This window comes from Bemisia tabaci, chromosome 6 (genome assembly GCF_918797505.1).
Source record: "Bemisia tabaci chromosome 6, PGI_BMITA_v3".
NCBI classification, from domain to species: Eukaryota; Metazoa; Arthropoda; class Insecta; order Hemiptera; family Aleyrodidae; genus Bemisia; species Bemisia tabaci.
In genome coordinates this window covers 48,113,230-48,132,681 of record NC_092798.1, presented here as the reverse complement: position 1 = coordinate 48,132,681, position 19,452 = coordinate 48,113,230, and the positions used below count along the sequence as shown (strand labels likewise).

Sequence of the window (19,452 nt, the reverse complement as noted above, 5' to 3'; positions counted from 1 at the left end):
TTGAAAACTCTTCGATCAATCCTTGATTGGTAGCAATGATGAGTAATAAAAAATCACAGTCTCCTCAATATGTTCCTTTTCTAAAAACTGTACATCAAATTAAAACCGTAATTTTGCAATATCCGTGGATCCTCTGATTCAAGTACTTGGTCTAGTTGTTTCCCTATTTCTTCCGTGTCATCCATTAGTCGGACGTTCAAGTGTAAATCATGGTTACAAATGAGCAGGTAATTCAATTTAACAGTGGAATAAAGAGGCGAGTGTTAAGTAGAAGCGCATACCCTAATTGAAAGCTTATTTGCAGCACCACCCTGTGTTACTGTTAAGAGGGAGGAATGAGGGGTTTAAACCTCTCAATGAGGAACCTAGGGTGGCCGAAAGACTATTTAACGAGGGTTGCATTGCTGCCGATTCGATGATTAGCCGCATTCACTGGATATGAACCAAATAAAATTTATGTGAATCCAATTTGTCTCATGACAATGGCCCACTAGAAGGGGTGAAGAATTATGAACCGCGGTAGATTGTAGAGTACTACTTAGAGTCCTGCGTGTCTAAGGGAAGTTGAGAGGGTAAAATGGAACAGGGCAATCCAATAATCTTACCTTGTTGAAGGGAATGAGACTTTGGGTCATATTTAAAGTAATACCAATATTTTGTCCGATACGTTGATGTTTTTTTATGTCCGGTTTATTAACTTTGACGAAATGCTCCGACCACATTTTCAAATCAACGAACGTTTTTTGAAAACGTAACTGATAGAAGCAGAACGTTTTTTGAAAACGTTCTGCTTCTATCAGTTTTTTCATTTCTTGCTAGCGTTAATAGAGTTGAGCCTTGGCGTTGGTAGACTCATCTTTTCTTAGACCGACCACACTTTATTTCCGTTTAGCATAGGTAAGTATGTTCTATTCTGCCGTGCTAAGGAAAATGCCGTATGAACATTCGAGAGTTGCCAAATTTCCTCCGCTAAAATGTTTATTTTTGAGGAAAGTTATCAATATTTTGCCTTGAAATTTTTTACACTATTTGGATCAAATTACGAACGAAATTCTCTGAGAACCTGAAAGAAAAATGTTTTAGAAATAATCCCATAAATTCGTGATTTATCAAAGGAAGGTTGGTAACGCCTGCCTACAGGCTCATACGGCGTTTTTCCTTAGCACGGCAGTATTGCAAAAAACACTCCACGTTTATGAGAATGTTTATATTGGCGACTCAGCGAGTTGGGCGTGATATTTTATATTTGAAACAATCTAGAATGGAGTTACTGCGTTTTTGCTAAGGTCGGCAGACCTCTATTCTGCCATACTAAAGTAAAACACCGTATGAGCCCTCAGGCGTTGCCAAATTTCCCCTGACAAATCACTAATTTTCAGGAATATTTGTGAAGATTTGCGTACCAATTTCTAAGATAATTTTGTTTGTAATTTGATCTAAAACTCCTGAAAATTTCAAGGAAAAGTTTTCATAATTTTACTCCAAAATAAACATTTTATCGCAGGAAATTCGTCAACTCTCGAATGTTCATACGGCGTTCTTCCTCAGCACGGCAGTATTGCAAAAAATACTCTGTTTATGAGAATTGCCAAAGCCAATTTCCAAAGAAAATTGCCAATTTGAGCGTTGCCAAATTTCCCCTGACAAAGCACCAATTTTCAGGAATATTTGTGTGCCAATTTCTAAGATAATTTTGTTCGCAATTCGATCTAAGATTTCTGAAAATTTCAAGGATAAGTTTCATAATTTCACTCCAAAATAAACATTTTATCGAAGGAAATTCGGCAACTCTCGAATGTTCATACGGCGTTTTTCTTTTAGCACGGTAGTATTGCAAAAAACCATGTTTTTATGAGAATGTTTTGATTGGTGACTGAACGAGTTGGGCGTGATATTTGATTGCAGAGGACAGCTCGATCGACGTGACGAACGAGGAGCCCCCCGGCGAGACGACTGCTTCGACCCCCAGCGGCGGGGGCGGGGGTGGCGGGGGTGGAGGCGGAGGCGGGGCGGGGTGCCGGGGCGGGCGGCGGCGGAGGGGTGGGCGCCCCGGGCCTGCCCCCGAACCCCGACCACGCCTTCATCTACCCGCCCGTCCAGGAGACGCTCTACGAGACCTCCGCCCGGCTCCTTTTCATGGCAGTCAAGTGGGCCAAGAACCTCCCCTCCTTCGCCTCCCTCCCCTTCAGAGACCAGGTCAGTATTCTTCGTCTTTCATTCCTCAACTCACCCTCGCTCGAGGACGCGGATTTGATAGACAGCCGGCTGATTCTCGAAATTGACAGACCAAACGATAAACAAAGGAGATATCAGGAGTATGGAGTGATCCTATTGGTTGAAATGAGTGGTTCAGGAAGAAAATAATGGACTAACTATAAGGTTTCTCGTGGATTGCCGTTAGTTAATCTATTACTTACCTCTTTTGTCCATTGCATCCACACGCTTACACCAATACGATCCCTCCACATCCTTTTTCGCTTCTTTGTCTATCGCTCTGTCTACCAATTTCAACAATCAGCTCGCAGAAATCGGTCGAAAACTAAACATCTGAACCGATCGACGAACTTCTAAATAGATCGATGAATCCGTGAATTGATTGACATCGTAAATTGAAACATCATAAGAACATCACATTGAAACATACATTGAAAAACATCGTAAATCGATCGAATCTGTGTCAATCGGTTCATGTTTCTATTTTTGATCAATTCATTACGATGAAAAAATATCGAAGGCGAAAACTACCTGATGACGTATCTCCTTTGGGGTGTTTAAAAATCTCCGCTTCCATTTTATTTATCTTTGAAGGAGAACAAATCAATATCATTTATTAAAATTTTTACAGGGATTTCTTCGCGCAAAGAGGAAATAACACGGAACATTTCAAGACATAACGTTGAGTAGTTTTCTATTGAAAAAATAAAATATGACAGGAAATCTACAACGTCGCCACCTGAGATGTGGTCTGCTAGTTTCACCGTCGACATACCCTCTACTCAATTAAGGTGTTTCGCATCGGATTCTTTTTCATTTATTTTTTGTATTTATTTACTTATTTACTTGGATTTTATTTCCGGGTAAAACAAAGGTTGGATATATTCAATAAAATTTCTTAATTTTATTTTTGGACATTACAGAATTTTGATGCTGTAGCCTTCTTTTTCTTCATCTAGCCGATAAATACTCACAAGCATAAATTTATAAGCTTTGATTGAATCGACTTTGTGAACTGATGCGGGCTTATCGTCCAGGATGTCATTTTTCTTCTCTGGCAGCATGCGTCTTTCTTGCACTGGGAAAAACAGTTCCTTTGATACAGAATTCGGACTCTTAGAAAATTTGTCAAGAAAAAATACTCTTGTTTCAATCGGATCCTTGCTTAAATTAAACGGAAATCCGTTTAAACTAAGAGTCTTGGCTTTTAATTCTAGCAAAAATCCGATTGAATCAAGAGTATTTAAGGCTTCTAGAACCAAAACCGGCAATACATTGCCCTGTCTAAAAACTGAGCTATCATTAAAATTATAATATTGAAAGAACGGGAAAGCCTCCATGTTCATGTTTTCTCGTGAATTTTCTGTTATCAAGCGAGAAAATGTGGAAAAATGTTAAAAACAGCCAGAAGTTTAAGTTGCTCCGCGCAGAAAATTAATACGATTGCGCAATTTCTAGACAGGGCAATGGAGATTGCCGGGTTGGTTCAAATAACTTTCAAAGTTTTTTAGAATTTTTGTTCTTACCGTAGACCCCAAGCGACTACTTAAATTCAAGGAAAATAAAGTTTTAAATGTTCGTAACCATTTTTCAGCGCTATGGTCGTCTCTAGACCGCATTATATCCATGATAAATTTAATGAAAATCGCCGTCAAAAGTATAGTTCTCCTTAGATTTAGCACTTTTCATATGGTCTACGGTAAGGACAAAAACAATTGATTTGGTCCGTACCGTAGACCATACAAAAAGTGCTAAATCTAAGAAGCGAACTTAACTTTTGATGGCGACGTTCTTTGAGTAATACGAATTTAATGAGAAAAAATGAGTTGCCCACGCCTCCAAATCCCGTTTCTTGTCAATTTTTTTAAAAGTCTGGACTTTAAATCCGAGAGACTTTTTCTTCCAGTGTGACGTTCCATTTGAAAGGCGTTTGAATAGGTTCCTTGAAGTTATTGACTTTCGCTGATCTGTCCGCTCAAAATATCCATTCAGGCCAGCGCGACTGACCCACTATGATCTACGTTGTTTCAGGTGATCCTGCTGGAGGAGTGCTGGTCGGAGTTGTTCCTCCTGAACGCGATCCAGTGGTGCTTGCCGATGGACACAAGCCCGCTCTTCAATGCCAGCGACCACGTCGCCGCCGTCCCGAACGGGAAAGCCAGCCAGGTGGCCGCCGACGTCAGGGTCCTCTGTGACACCCTCCACCGCTACCGCGCCGTCGCTGTCGACCCCGCCGAGTTCGCTTGCCTCAAAGCCATCGTCCTTTTCAGAGCCGGTAAGCACCAGTCTTCATAAACAGCAGGTCGAACATTGAAAGTGAATAGTGATACACTGAAAAAAAAAAAATTCCAGCCGTGGAAGCTGTACTCACGGGTTACATAGACATGCGTTCCGGCATCAGAGGCCGCAAGTTCTACGTGCCGTAGCCGGAGCAGTCGAAGCTACAGCTCCAGCACCCGGAACTGTCGGCTTCAGAGCTCGGAATGGACGGTTACAATAAGGAACTATAATATAATATACCCGCTCAATCATACATTCACTAATCTGCCTAGGGAAAATCAAAGTGGCAAAAAAAAGAGTAAGGAGAAGACGGGGAAGAATAGATAGAGGCAGAAGGAGATAAAAAGACAGAAGAAGGGCAAGAAGGGCAAGAAGGGAAAGAAGGGAAAGAAGGGAAAGAAGGGAAAGAAGGGAAAGAAGGGAAAGAGCGGAAGGAGAGAAGGAGCGGAAGAAGAGAAACATGAAAAGGAGGAGAGTAAGAAGAGAGTGAAGAAAAGAAAAAGAAACCGGATAAAAAAAGGAAGAGGAGAAAGAAGAGCAGGGGTCCAATACATGTGAAATTTCAGCAGTACATTCTCCTCTGTTCGCCTAATGTAGTAGGAAGAGTAAAATCACTGGTAACACGTTTAAACAAGACAAAAAATTCTGATACCACTATTCAAACTCTTGAGAGCGCATATTGCCTACCCCCTCAAATGAAGGAAAATTATATGAATGCAATAAACTACACGACAAACAAAATTTCCCATTCAATACTCACGGCATTTTATTCTCTGTTAAAAAGAACTGTAAATAATTTGAACCACTACCATTAGATTATTACATTTTACTTCAAATACATTTTCCTTTCTTGCCTCTCTATTTAGATCTCTCTTTCCTCGCATAGAATGGGCTTCAATTAAATAACGGAAAATGTTAAGCACGGTCAGTGAATCTGAACACACCATTTGATTCACAGATTTCATTGAAATTCCCTACTCAAATTGACAGTTTGCACCCGCGACATGCACGTCTATTGTAATTTGCGATTTTGGTAGTGAACTAAGAATGTTTAGAGTTAGAATCTCTATAAAGTCTGCGGGGGCCTTTATTAACATCGTAGATAACAGAACTCTCTTCAGACTCAAACGACGTGAAGGAAGCCGTGGATGGATCCCAGAGTTCGCCTTCGAAATCGAGCATACGCAACCCGGCCCACCGCGGAGTTAAAATAGTTGCTTCTTGGGTTCGAACCCAACTTCAAACACTCTTCTAATGCTTTATGCTCCGTTCATTTTTCAAATGCCGAGTTTTTCATTCTGAGAGGCATCTCGGTTAGTTTTATCGCGTTCTTTTGTTAGTGATGTGGTTTCTCTGTTAATATACGAGCTTATAGGAAGCTAAACGGAATATCCTCGAATGATTCCGATTCCAAAAAGGGAAATGAAAAATGACAAAATGAATTTAAAACTGAAAATTGTATTACTTAAATTAAGTTTTTGATGGAGGGAAAGAATAGGATAGCGCGGGTCTATGAGGGATATGACGAGAGCCTAAAATAATAATTCTTACCAGAAAATGTAGTCCGATCGTTCAATCTTTCTCTAAAAATCATGTTAAAATAATTTCAATTTTTTGGCTGAAGTGCATCTCTTCAAACTATCTGGATAATTCTTATGAAGCTCGCATGTGACACAAATCTCTTGGGTCCACTACCAATAGGAGTTTATGAATGCAAGAAAGTGGTCAGAAGCGATTAAAGCTGATTTTTATGTATGTTTGGTCGCTGAATCCAAATTTGATGATTCCCACCAAATCCGCCTTGTGCGTTTTCCGGGAAAGCTGGAAAACTGCCGAAAATCACGTTTTTGCGCGCTTTTCCGGGAATAAATAGCTTACTATTTATCGGAGCGTAAAATTAGTTATTAGCAAAGTTGTAGCCGAGTAAATTGCTAACATCATTGAAAGGGGCATAAGTTTTAATGATACAAAAATACATAAGAATCAGCTTTAATCTCTTCTGACTTCTTTCTTGCATTCATACCCCCCCCCCCCCCCTTTAAATCTATTGGTGCTGGACTACTGGGAGTTGGGTCGCGACAGCCCCCAGCCCCCAGTATAACAGTAAAATTACTCACGAGAAAAATAAATAAAAATAAAAATTGGCTTTGTCTCACAGGGGTGTAGTGACTTATAAACTCATGATAAAATTATATTACCTCAACAAGCGTTGAAAGAACAGTTGAGATAGAGAAATAAAAATCCTGAATCAATTAAAAAAAGAAAGAAAAAAATATCACTGATTTTATGTATTGTTATGTATTTTTAGTGCAGATAGCATACTCTGCAGTAGAAATGAATTTTTTCACTTTCCCCCAAAATTTCACAGCCAGCCACTCGAAATTTCTCACTTATTCTATGGAAATTTCTAATATTTCATTATGACTGTATTTTGCAATTTGGAACTATTAATTCAGGCCCGGTTTAAAAACAACGTATGTGCCATTAGTGTCCCTATGCACATAAGTGTTTTTTCAGATGTGCGAGAATTTATAGTTCTGAATAGCAAAATGCAGTTCAAATGATCACGCCATTACATTGTTGAGCAACGAGGGAGCCTACAAGAAAAGTCGCTTCACTTGCATGCTTTTATTTATAATGATTCATACAAATATGTAAATGAAGAGAAGAAAATTAGTTGGGTTTTATGTAATATTCTATCATTTGAAATGACAGTAATTCTAACAAATTTTACACAAACTTCAAAATCATAAGTTGGGAACCGCTGACACCGCACGTGTTTGAATAAGCACATCAAATAAAGTGCAGCAGGCGGCGCGAGGCTGGCGCGCACAGCGCGAGCTGCAGAATAGCGCCTTACATGTCTGCAGGATACCTCATGCACTACGTGTATACCACGGTGCGCGCTGCTCAAGTCATGGTGAAGTCGTATTGTCTTGGTTCCGAACTTACCTTGTTGTACACAATGTGTACAAATGTGCCAGAATTTATACAGTAGATATCGGTTAATACGACAACGGTTAATACGACCTATCGGCTAATACGACGAAATCCCGTGACCCCTTGAATGTCGTATTAACCGATATCTACTGTAGTTCACAATTGCAAAATGTAGTCCATGTATCGTCTCTTTCACTTCACTTCGCATTGTATGTGAATGCACAAAAAATAAGATCATTATCAAATTGGTTTCTTTGGTACCCCAGAGGCCCATTATGTCTATTTTTCCCGGACTACTTCCCTTTAAAAGTGTTCTTAAGGTGATTCGTCAAGCTCAAGTAATTTGGTCGAACTGACTTTAATTGCGATGTATCGCATCGATTAGGTAAAAAATCTCGACAGACTTGGAATTGTTAGCCAATAAAAGGACTACAGTCCCTACGCATGAGCTTATAGAACAATTTTATACAAAAAAAGTTGGCAAAATTTGGGGAAATAAAAGCAGAATTCTGTTTGGAAAACAACCTCACAGCCGATGGAATTACCGATTCCTGTATCGAATACGAGGTTTTTTTTCCAAGTAGGATTCTGCTTTCATTTCTATAAATTTTGCCAATTTTTTGGTGTAAAATGATTCTTTGGGCTCATGCACCTAGGGGCTATATCTTTGTTTTTTGGCTGAAAATTCAAAATCCGCCGAGATGTTTGACCTGATCGATAATATAAATCGCATGCCAGTTCGACCACACAAGAGAGCTCGATAATTCACCTTAGGGTAGATCAGAGATGCAAAAGGGAATGTCGCGGAATAAAATTTCATTTTGCTGAATAAGTGTCACACATTTTTTAAAGAGCCTCCCAAAAAGTGGCCCCTTTTTTGAAACTCGGGGATTTCATTCGTATGTGGCTGAAATGAAACCTTATGGTGAGACAAGCCTCCAGTAAAAATTTTAGCTTGAGTATACGTCTAGTTTCCGAGATACAGCGTTGCAAAGTTTGCATATTTAAGCTTTAAAAATTCGCATATTTTCAAGTATCTTATTTTCGAAAACACCTCCATCGGACATTTTATGATATTTTGTGACATTTAACCAACAGTTAGTCTTATTATTGAATGCATACATCTATTGATACAATAATACTGCTAATTCTCTTGATACAACGTTGCAAAGTTGACACCAAAGACCTATAAAAAATGCTCATTTCGGTTAGTTTTTTTTAAAAAGACAAACTTACTGATCACCAAAATATATGTTTATGGGGTTTAGGTGTAATTTTATAATAAGATACGTCTTCCATATAGGCCTTACCGCGAGCGTAAGCACAGATTCAATGATACAGCGTTGCAAAGTTTATTTATTTGAGCTTTAAAAATGTTTATATTTTGAAGTTCCGCGTTTAAAGAGCGATTTTCGTGGATCTTGTTTTCGAATTTGAGGAGTAAAATCTACCCACGTGTCATTTGTAGATGTATGTTCGAATAAACAGGGATACTTTGATTGGTGGTGGTACAGCGTTGCCAAGCTAACAACGTTAAACTCTTGAAATTATTATTTATGGTGGTTAAAGATGACGTCTATGAATGTAATACCTGATATCAAGGCAAAATATCGAGGGTTGATGTCAGTTCCGAGTGATACTTGGTATTGGCAAAAATACTATGATCAAGTTTATTAATGCTTCTTTTAAAACGATAAATAAATGAGAAATTAAAATAAGGAATCCTCTAAGAATTGATATTTGATTTTTGTTTTTTATAACTTTGCTTTACTTTTTTAATTTTTATTTTATTTATTTTATTTTTATTACATGTTTAATGTTTTTACATTTTTTAAATAACAATTATAATTTTTTTTTATTTTTTTCTTCATTTTTTTTTCATTTTTTATACTTATTTTTTTTTGCATGAATTTATCACACATCGGTACAAGTTCTGCCTGCAAATCTATGGACAATGTCTTGACACTCTTGACACTGTTGCTAATCTTAAACTTTAACATTAAGAAAAAAAAGAAAAAAGAAATAAATGATTAAATGAACACTAAAGGAACAAGAACTGATGCAATGGATGAACGCATTATTTTTTCAAGGCGTAATAAATGTATTCTCTAGATCAAAATTAATTTATACTAAAAAAAACTCGAAATATTCCGTATTCTATGTTTATTTTTTAATTTTTCTTAACAAAAGGTCGAATTGGCAACTATGGCGAGGCAGAATTTGTTGGATTTTGAAAGAAACGCTGATGATGAGTATTACATTAAGCGTGACAAAGTCTCTTGAATTTGATTTTGAAATCAGTTTATTATTTTTGGAAGTATCCTAATTTTAAAATTATTTTATGTATAAATGTTGAAGGAAAACAAAAAAATAGGCAACAGTGTAATTTTTTATACCAATTGTCATCTAGTTCTAACTAGAGTCCTAACATTTTGCTTTAAAATACCGAGACATGTTTGATCGAATTTTTTTTTAATAAAAAAACAATAGAAAAGACATGTTCAGAGGTATAAGATGTAGAATTTGCAACGCTGTGTTACTTGAAATTATTGTAGCCTTACATCAATGCACTATGCATCCACGAGTACCACTAGGGGTTAATTTCGTGCCACAAAATACAATTGGACATTCACTAAAATTGGTTTTTAAATAAGAAACTCAAAAATATGAGTATATTTAAAGCTCAGAAAGGTAAACTTTGCAACGTTGCACTACCTAAACAGGGGTCATACATAGCTGAAACTTTTACTGGAGACTTGCTTTATGATTATGCTTCATTTACGCTTTGTTTCAGTATTGTAAAGTTCACTCTCATGTTAGTTTTAGGAAGATAATATTTGAAAATATGAAGATTTTTAAAGCTTAAATACGCAAACTTTGCAACGTTGTATCTCCGAAACCAGACGTATACTCAAGCTAAAATTTTTACTGGAGTCTTGGGTCATCATAAGGTTTCGTTTAGGCCACATTTGAATGAAATCCCCGAGTTTCACAAAAGGGGCCAAAAAAGGCCCTTCTTTTGGGAGGCTCTTTAATTTTACGAGGTTCATGGAATTTTGCATCTCTGGTATTAATTAACAAGGAGAAGGTGAAAGGGTGGATAAACAGGATAAACTGAGGATAAGTATCAATTTAGCCATTCAATTTTCGACTGAACGATGGGAATCCCGCTCTACACTGCCGTGATAGCGAAGAAAGCCGTAAGTGCCAAATTTTCGAAAACGAGTTTTCTTCAAAATTTGTCTAAACTCTTTTAGATGAAATTACTGAGACAGCTAAAACAGCAAAATTTGTCCCAATTTAATGAAAACGAGACGAATGAAAAAGCCGCAAGTGCACAAAAAATGACATGTTTTTTCAAGACAGCCGTAAGTGCATGAGAGCCAATGAAAACAGTGCTTTCAAGCAGGGCCGGATTAAGGGGGTCGCCCCATGCCCATGGGCCGCGGCTCATGGCGGCAAATCTATATGGAGCGGCAAATTTTGCAATTTTTTAAATGTAGGTATATACAAAAAATCGGATTCAGAAAAAAAATTACAAACGAGAAAAGGCGACCAAATCTCTCATTTTCTGAGAGTATAGTATGTTCTAATTTTGTCGTCTTTCAGTGATACAAGAGACAGCACCTGTAATTAATCGAGTTAAGAGAGAAACCAAACACGTAATTTGGCCTGGAACGGCGACTTTGAGAGAAATGATGACGAGGACTTGAGATGAAAAGGAGAAGCCCTCGGTGCGGCGATCGGCATGTAACACGTACAAGACTGCACGAATACTTCACGCATTGCGGCAAAGACAGTGCGATCAGCGTGAAACGCATTGCGCTTACATGACTGCGTGAATACTTCACGCATTACGCCAAACACGGTCCGCGCGGTAGGGCGGCGGAAGTTAAAATCATTAATCCACATTTATGTTTGTTCTTTCATAATTTTTTCGTTCATTTCTCATGAATGGAAGGCCTCGTCCATACAGAGATAGGTTTACAAAACTTAACTTTCGCGCAAAGCTCCGTGAGTTTTTGCTAATAGTGTTGACAGGGCTTTCCCAAAAAATGTGTTCAACAAGAGTGAACGCGGCTTATGCACCCCTCCCCCGCTGGCACGTTCATTTGATAGTTTTTTATTGATGTTTCAAAGCGAATGAGGAGGGGGCGGCAAAATACAGGCGGCTCATGGCGGCAAGTAGGTAGGTAAATCCGGCTCTGCTTTCAAGAGGAATGCCACCCTCATCTGCCGATTCCTAACCCGAAAATGTGTTTCCTGTGTGTCAAATACGCTACCACACAAGCACGCAGAAGATAGCACGTACTGCTGTCTTGCCAAATACTAACCTAACATGGAACTGAATTTTACCTTTTTCGTGTAGATACTTTAAAATGAAATCGGTCGAGTACCTATTTTAAACCCCCTAATGATTTCTAAGAGTCTATCGAATGATTGGTTGCGGTTTGACAAAGAACGGAGGCTTATTTCAATAAAATGTTCCACTCAGAAGCTTTCAGGCCCATTTCCTCAAAACTTCATTTTAGCACTACTTACTGCTCTCTTCGCTATCACGGCAGTGAAGCCATTCAATTTTCGACTGAACGATGGAAATTCCGCTCCTCAGCGTCAGCTCCAACCGAGCTCAGCGGTTGACGCGAGCTACGAGTGAGTCAAAACTTGTTAGCTGTGGAACGGAAAAGAGCAGTAACTCCATTGGAACGTGAGCCTCGGTTGGCACGAGTTTCAGTACGGTTTGCGGCTCACTGCAGCATTGTAGTCCTCCTCTCCGTAACTCGAGGCCGTGTAGCGTGCGCAGTAGACTGAATGCACGGGTCTGCTGAAGAGCCGCAATTTCGTCGCCTCCTCTCACCAGTCCTCGGTAGTATAGTGGTCAGTATCCCCGCCTGTCACGCGGGAGACCGGGGTTCGATTCCCCGCCGGGGAGGATAATTTTTTCCCATCTTTGAAGTCTATTTCACACTATTGGTGGAACATAATCTATCACTTGCTTTTATATCGAAGAGTACGGCGTATCTTTCAAATTAAATTAAAATTTAATTAAAAACTACAGAAAGGTACCTAAATCAATTGGATTGCATTTCGCGAAAAGGAACCACAAGCATTCCAGTGTCGCTAAGATTGTGCAACTTTTTTTTATCTTGCGAATAGAAACTGATCATCTGAAAAAGTTTTATCTTTACTCTCTATAAGTTATGAATTCAAGACAAAAACTACGTTTGTAAATTTAATTTTTATCATGATTTCTGTAATTTTTTGCAAAGAATTTAAGTTTTTCAATCCTAACAACATTGGAATGCTCTTGGTTCCGTTTTGCAAAATTCAATCCAATTTAGCCAGACTTGTCGGCACTAAAATTTCGACAATGTGATAACACCGTTCATCGTTAACCAAACCGCAGTTTTATGAGAGTGAGTGGAAAAGCTTCCATAAATTTTTTCGTGTTTACTTCGTTATTCAAAAAAGGAAGAGAAAAAAACCTTCACGAGACCGTGTATTGTGAATCTAGAAAGCTATTCGAACAAATTTAAGTTTTTTGATCTGCCTCAAGCAAAATCTTTTCAGATTCTTGAAGAAAAGTGCTACGGAAAAATTTAAGCGAAGAAAGGAAAAATTCTGTCGAACTCCTAGAAGATAAAGTCGATTTAAAGGTATTTTGGGGCTTATTTTGGGAGTTGATTTCGGTAATTTTCGTTGCGCGAATCGTGTTTTACGTGAAATTCTGGTCAAGAAACATGTATCAGAATGCCTAAAATCGTACCTTGTCTAGTGGTCCATTGTCTTAAATATGTCTTGATTTTGTTATTTTAAACGTCTTTTCATGCAAAGAAGCTCAACCATGCCCATGCTTTATTCATTCATGAATTGAAAGTAAGCAATCCACATCCCGAAAATCTACCGATTTGCCGTAAAAAATCGCAGAAACTTGATATACCAGGTCGATGTACCCACTCTTTGAATTTACCAATCAATTTAGTGAGTGCACGTATGTGAAAGTCAAAATGCTATAGTCATTTTGGGTGCATTCATTTTTCATGAAACAATTGTAAGTAATTTCAATCCCGAAAAACCATAAATTTTCCGTATAAAATAAAAAAAATCAAAATATGTCGACTCCCTGACGTGAAAATTAAATTCTACGTGTGAAAATACTTATGTATCGATATGCTGAACAGAATGCCCGCCTCTCCTCGTAATTTACAAACCGTTCCTATACTCATCTCAAAATTTTTCTCAGAGCTTTGTGTTATTATCAGCTTCCATTTAAACCCCGGTTTGATGGCCGAATCGGCTGCCCAAAAAGCAAGCCATTTTTGAAGGGCTCTATGAGAAATTCGTGATATTATCAGCTCTCAGGAAATCACTCCATGGGTAAAATTGCTGGTATAAATTTTCGAGTGCTTAAAATAATCGTATTCAAGAAACTAAGGCATTAAACTATGGAGTCAATTTCGTTTTAATAATATAACGGGATTTACTTGTCTTCAGGTCAAAACTCATACAAGAAAGCCCCTTGCAAGAGGCTAATTTTTTGTAATTTCACTCAATTTTTTCTCCTTTTTATAATTGAATTGCTTGTCAAATTCTGAGGTCAATCATATTAAATTGTAATTTATACATTTCTTTTTTCCCCCTTCATTTTATTTTTTGTTTGGAGAAGTTTTGTTGATTTCTTCGGATTTCGAATACTGTAACTTCTCTTCTAATTGGCCGATTTTTATGAATGAGACCTCTTTTAATTCGTGTTTTAACGGAAAGTAAGGAAAAAATTGCTAAAAACTCGCGAAACAATTTTTTTTTTTAAATTGGACGAATCCTAGCGTGACGGTGAAATGGTTAATGAAGCGTAAGTAATTGGGCGAGGGGCTGAGGATCCCGGCCTCGCTTGGCGACCGTCATTAGCCAAGTCTTTGTAAGTTTAATGCGATTAAAAGAGGTCATGGACTATATTTTACTAAATGGAAAAAATGGTTGTCTATTATCATTTTTGCATTTTAATCTTTGATATTTATATATAAGGTGAGTATTATATATAGATGCAAAAATTAAAACATAAATTGAGTTTAACAAATTTTATCTTAGAATTATTCCATATTATTTAGATACCATTGAATTTTAGCTTACTTAAGTTGAGCTCAAATTTAGTTGCTTTTTCTGTTGTTTTTCGTATTGTTCGTCGAGACGCCGACGCAGTGATCAGGAGCGTGGGGAAGAGAGGGGTAAGTGGATTCCTGTATGAGCCACGTTTAGCTAATGGTCTAATGAGTCTCGAGGCTCATCACAGATTGCACTTACACAGATTGCACTATCATGAGTGGCGGTAGCCACCACCGGGCAAGTAACCTATCCTCCAACAATTGGCAACACAGAATATTTGATAATCAAAATTGAAATCTACCTGAATATCTTCACATGTTCGTGTTAAAAATTGGGCAAATCGGATGTCATCCGTACAATTGCAATAAATGGCTTTTTGTGTTTAAATAGTAGCAAAAAAAAGAAGGAAAAAAAATAGTAAAAATTGAAAAAATTAAATAAAAATAAAATTATAACATTTTCCCGGCATTTATACATAATTGGATGAATTTAAACCAGAGGAACTACATCCAACGTAACATGAACCTTGCCATGCATGTGTTATTATGAATGTCAGGGGAGAGAAAATAGTTCCTTTTGAGCTAAATAACACTAATTACAATGACCTAGTTTTTTAACTTTTCTCCTAATGGCATTACTGCCGTGCTAAGAAAAAACGCCGTTTGAGCCTTTAGACGTTCCCATATTTTCTTCGATAAATCACGAATGTTCAGGAATATTTATGAACATTCCTTTTCCAATAAATCAGAGAATTTCGTTGGTAATTTTCTTCTGAATAGTCTAAAAATTCCAAGGAAAAATATTGATAACTCTCCTCAAAAATAAATTATGTTTTCGCACTTTAGCCATCGATATGTATGTAATGTAAATTTTTATTATACACACACGTAATGCCTTTTCACGGAGACATAGAGTCGTAATGTAAATGGGAGAGCTGGCGCTACTTTTAAGCATTTTCCAGGTCCCGAATTCCGAGACTCCTGTGTGACGCCGGGTCACTTTTTCGATACATAATCGATTGTTCTTGATACACACGGGTACCGGTACCCGACCATCCCATGTAAACCAAGAAGTTAGGCATTTCCTATCCACACCGCCATTTTGGATAGAACATGTATCGGAAAAGTGACCGACGCTCGGCGCACACCGGGTTCGGAACTCGTCGAGCAGAACATGGCGCCAGCTCTCTTAATTACTAGAGTACCTATATTGAGAGAGTATGGCCACTGGGCCCCATGGAGAGGCTTAGGACCAAAAAAATGGCGGTGCTTTGTTTTGGTTTTTTTGGATGGGAGGGGGGTCATTGCCAACTTTTGACGGTTATCACCAACCGCACTTGCTGCCAGCCTTACTACATCTACGATAATATTTCTCAAAAATTGCACACGATTAGCCTTAAAAATATGTAAAGATGTCGCAATAGTGCATTTGGGTAAATTTCTCGTTACGATAAGCAAAGAAAACTACATTTTGAGTCATTTTGCATTACATTAATTTATGGCGTCCGCCATTTTTGGGTCCTAAGGGCTCCATTCAGCCTAAGATGGCTGAGCCAATCAGAGGTGGTAACCCCAGTGGCCATACTCTCTCAATATAGGTACTCTATTAATTACATTACGACTCTATGTACTCTAGGTGCCCTTTTGATTTTCTTGCTCTTGACATGTAAGCTCCTCCTTTCTGTGAACAGAGACCCGAGGCCTGAAGGACCCGCTCCAGGTGGAGAACCTGCAGGACCAGGCGCAAGTGATGCTGAACCAGCACACCCGGGCCCAGCACCCGACACATTCGGCTCGCTTCGGAAGACTCCTCCTCATGCTACCCCTCCTCCGGCAGGTACCCACCGTCCGTGTTGAGGCTATCTTCTTCCAGAGGACCATCGGAAACACACCCATGGAAAAAGTCCTCTGCGACATGTACAAAAACTAAACGCCCAATCAGGCCTATTCCAATGTGTGCAATCGCAACTAGCTGTACAGTGTATGTATAATGTAATGTAGAAGTCAAATCGGGCAATTTGTCAAACAGCATCCGGAAAATGAATGACGACACCCTTCCCTGATCGCTCCTCTGTCCTACATTTTACATTTGATTGGCGTTTCGCGTCAATACGGGCCACATCGTGTCCGGCTCCGTGAAGAGATATTGTAGAATATACGAGATATATTGTACGTATTTATTGTACGAATTGTATGCATTGTAGAATGTACGCGATTTATTGTAGATATTGTATGGTGTCATTCGAGTTCGCCTTCAACTCGGTGGTTATGCAATTCGAGCGACCCTGGCTTTGGAGTCACAATCATTGAGGGGCTTGGATGACCGTATGCGCACCAGTTCAGTTTTTGAAAAAAATTGAGATATTCATGAGCTCAACTGAAACTGGTTTGAAAATATATTTTGTGAAAAATTCACAACTGCAATCCAACTTTTAATGATCCGAAAATGAGTTTAAACCTCCTCTCCGCCATTAGGCTCCATAGTTTTGAAATTTTAAACATGTTCCTGAAATAGCAAAAACTGCACTTATACGCCTTGCCCTCAGTTGTATTGACACTTTTTTTTCATTCAAGCCTTCAAGTTTTCTGTCATGTTGAGATAGGAGGCAATATACATACTAAGGCAATATGTATACTGCTTACCTAAGTCTATAATTTTCAAATCTTTTTCATTCGTTCGGGAGAACAAAATTTTGGAAAATGTATTACAAAAGTCGGTTCACATTTAATACAAAATTGTAAAAAACATTCACTTGGACTGACCATCCGAAGCATTTGACTAAATGCCTGATTTGACTACTTGCCCGCGGCAGCGGTCTAATTATTAAAATTGATAGACAAACCTATAGACAAAGGAGGCAAAGGGAAAGTGGAGCGATCCTATTGGTGAAAGCAAGTTTTTGCTATGGAGATAGGAGGTAATGAAGCGGTCTATAATAACCATTCTTTTTAACCAATAGGATCGCTCCATTTCCGCATGTCTTCTTTGTTTATTGCTTTGTCTATCAAATTCAACAATCAGCCCGCAGATAGATTTGCCGCGTTAATAGAGCAACCAAAAATTGCAATTCATTGAATCGGATTTGTTTCAGCAGACATCACGTTCAGAGCGTATAACGTTCAAATTTTAGGTGAATTTGCCGCAGATTTGATTTTAGTATTTTCTACATTTGTTGCGGTGATGACTTCTATTTATATGTATTGAAAAAAGGGGTCAGAGAAGCGAAGCAATTTTTTAGATGTTTATTTCTAAAAATTCTACTCTAGAGTCTCATTATCGAAATCGAAATTAATTGAGCTCACTTTGAGTACATGTAAAGTTGATTCAACGACGGTAAATAACTCTTCGTACGGGTAATTTTGACTACGATTGGCGGCTCAAATCGTGGTTCAATGAGATGTGATTTTTGCTTCGGCTCATTGTCAGTACGTTTCATAAGAGTACTCTCCACCTCATTGATAGATTTGCCAAGTGGAGGAGGAGAATAGATTCAGATACCATAAAAGATGCAAAGTAATGATGAAATATTGATGTTCGTCGAATTGTATATAGTATACGTCAAAACGGGTGAATATGACAGTAAAACATGTGGTTAGATTTCTAACTTTTCAATCGTTATTAATGTTCAAGATCTTCACTTAAAATCATATTCTGACGATGAAATTGTTCTGTCCTGATGAATATCCTCCAGCAGCTTGAATTGCATGGCACATTTTCATACGGTGCTTCCATAGAGGTGCGTCAAGTTACATATGATATCCTTTTAAAGCGCCTTCATTTACGGAAGATGCAGAATACGTTGCACCTGAGGAAAAGTTGATCTTAACAGAAATGTGCCAAAAAGTCTACCATAACCTCCTCCTTTCAAAATGGTGACTATCGCTGTATGAGTATGCTTAAAGTAGATACCATAAAATGTTCTCGCTGTTTATGCATTTTTATGTGAGTTACTATTACATTGTTACTTTTTACTTTTTATTCTCAAACTTTCATTCATGCGAAATCCGGCACTTTGAAAGCTTGCGTAACTTATACGCAAGTATCGGATATTGTAAAAGTGAAACTGTAAAATAAATTTCAGAAATTTGTTAAATTATGTTCAATCAGCTATTATAATTTGTCTTCACTTCCCCTTAGAGGCCGTCCATAAATTACGTCATCCATTTTTTCCGATTTTTTGACTCCTAGGCCCTGGGGGTTGGGCTCCTTGTATGCTAAGGGGGGCAGCCCCTAGGAGTTGGGCCTCTTGAATGTCAAGTTGAATGTTCGGTGGGGCACTTCCGGAGGTTTTGCTCCCCAAAAATTATGTATCACATTCACATTGCTGAAATTCGTACCGTGTTGACTGGGCCAATGATTTTCCTTCAATTAGCCGGCTATGCAAAATGACTGTCGTGGCGCACGAATGGTGGTATCAGAATTTTGCATTAAGATTACGGAGAGGGTTGAAGGCGCATTTCTGTATCGTATTTAAGTGGCTCCCCCTACAACTATGTTTACTAAAAATGTTTATAATTTTGGAGTCTTCAATCGAGCCGTAATTTTGAAAAATGCCCGAAGAATACTAATTTGATTATAAAGAAATAAAATTATTTTGTCTGTGAGTCTTATTCAAGAAGGAGAACCCAAACGCTTGGTTCAGATTGTGGTTTTTAAGCCTTCTTGCTTCGATCATCGTATACTCATGCAAAACTGAGAGAGTCGCCGTTTACTAGATTGCAACTTACTCGAAAGTGGTTTTAAATTCAATTGGTTTCGCACGGATAATATGAGCTTTCGCCGATGGACTGTGAATAATCAAATTTGAAGAAAAGGTACTTTGTCCACTGGTACATTTTAATGCCGTAAAGCGTGGATGGGTGCGGAGCATGCATGTTCTCCGGAGCTCTATACGGGCACCATATATAACGTATA

General features: G+C 38.3%; 1 protein-coding gene and 1 non-coding gene across 3 annotated transcripts in view; both read left to right on the top strand.

Moving 5' to 3' along the window:
- Positions 1-18,634, top strand: part of LOC109031347 (photoreceptor-specific nuclear receptor) — a 68,886-nt gene extending 50,252 nt beyond the window's left edge. The window contains exons 6-9 of one of the 2 annotated variants that reach the window (XM_072301764.1): positions 1,906-1,939; positions 2,067-2,196; positions 4,246-4,489; positions 16,229-18,634. In XM_072301764.1, the coding sequence (XP_072157865.1) occupies positions 1,906-1,939; positions 2,067-2,196; positions 4,246-4,489; positions 16,229-16,467 (647 nt within the window). In that variant the 3' untranslated portion in view covers positions 16,468-18,634. Of the gene's footprint in view, positions 1-1,905; positions 2,197-4,245; positions 4,490-16,228 lie in introns of both variants that reach the window. The other variant, XR_011900082.1, reaches the window with a different exon arrangement.
- TRNAD-GUC (transfer RNA aspartic acid (anticodon GUC)) lies at positions 12,296-12,367 on the top strand. Its single transcript has one exon. It is a non-coding gene; the product is annotated as a tRNA-Asp (tRNA).
- Positions 18,635-19,452: the final 818 nt, after the last annotated feature.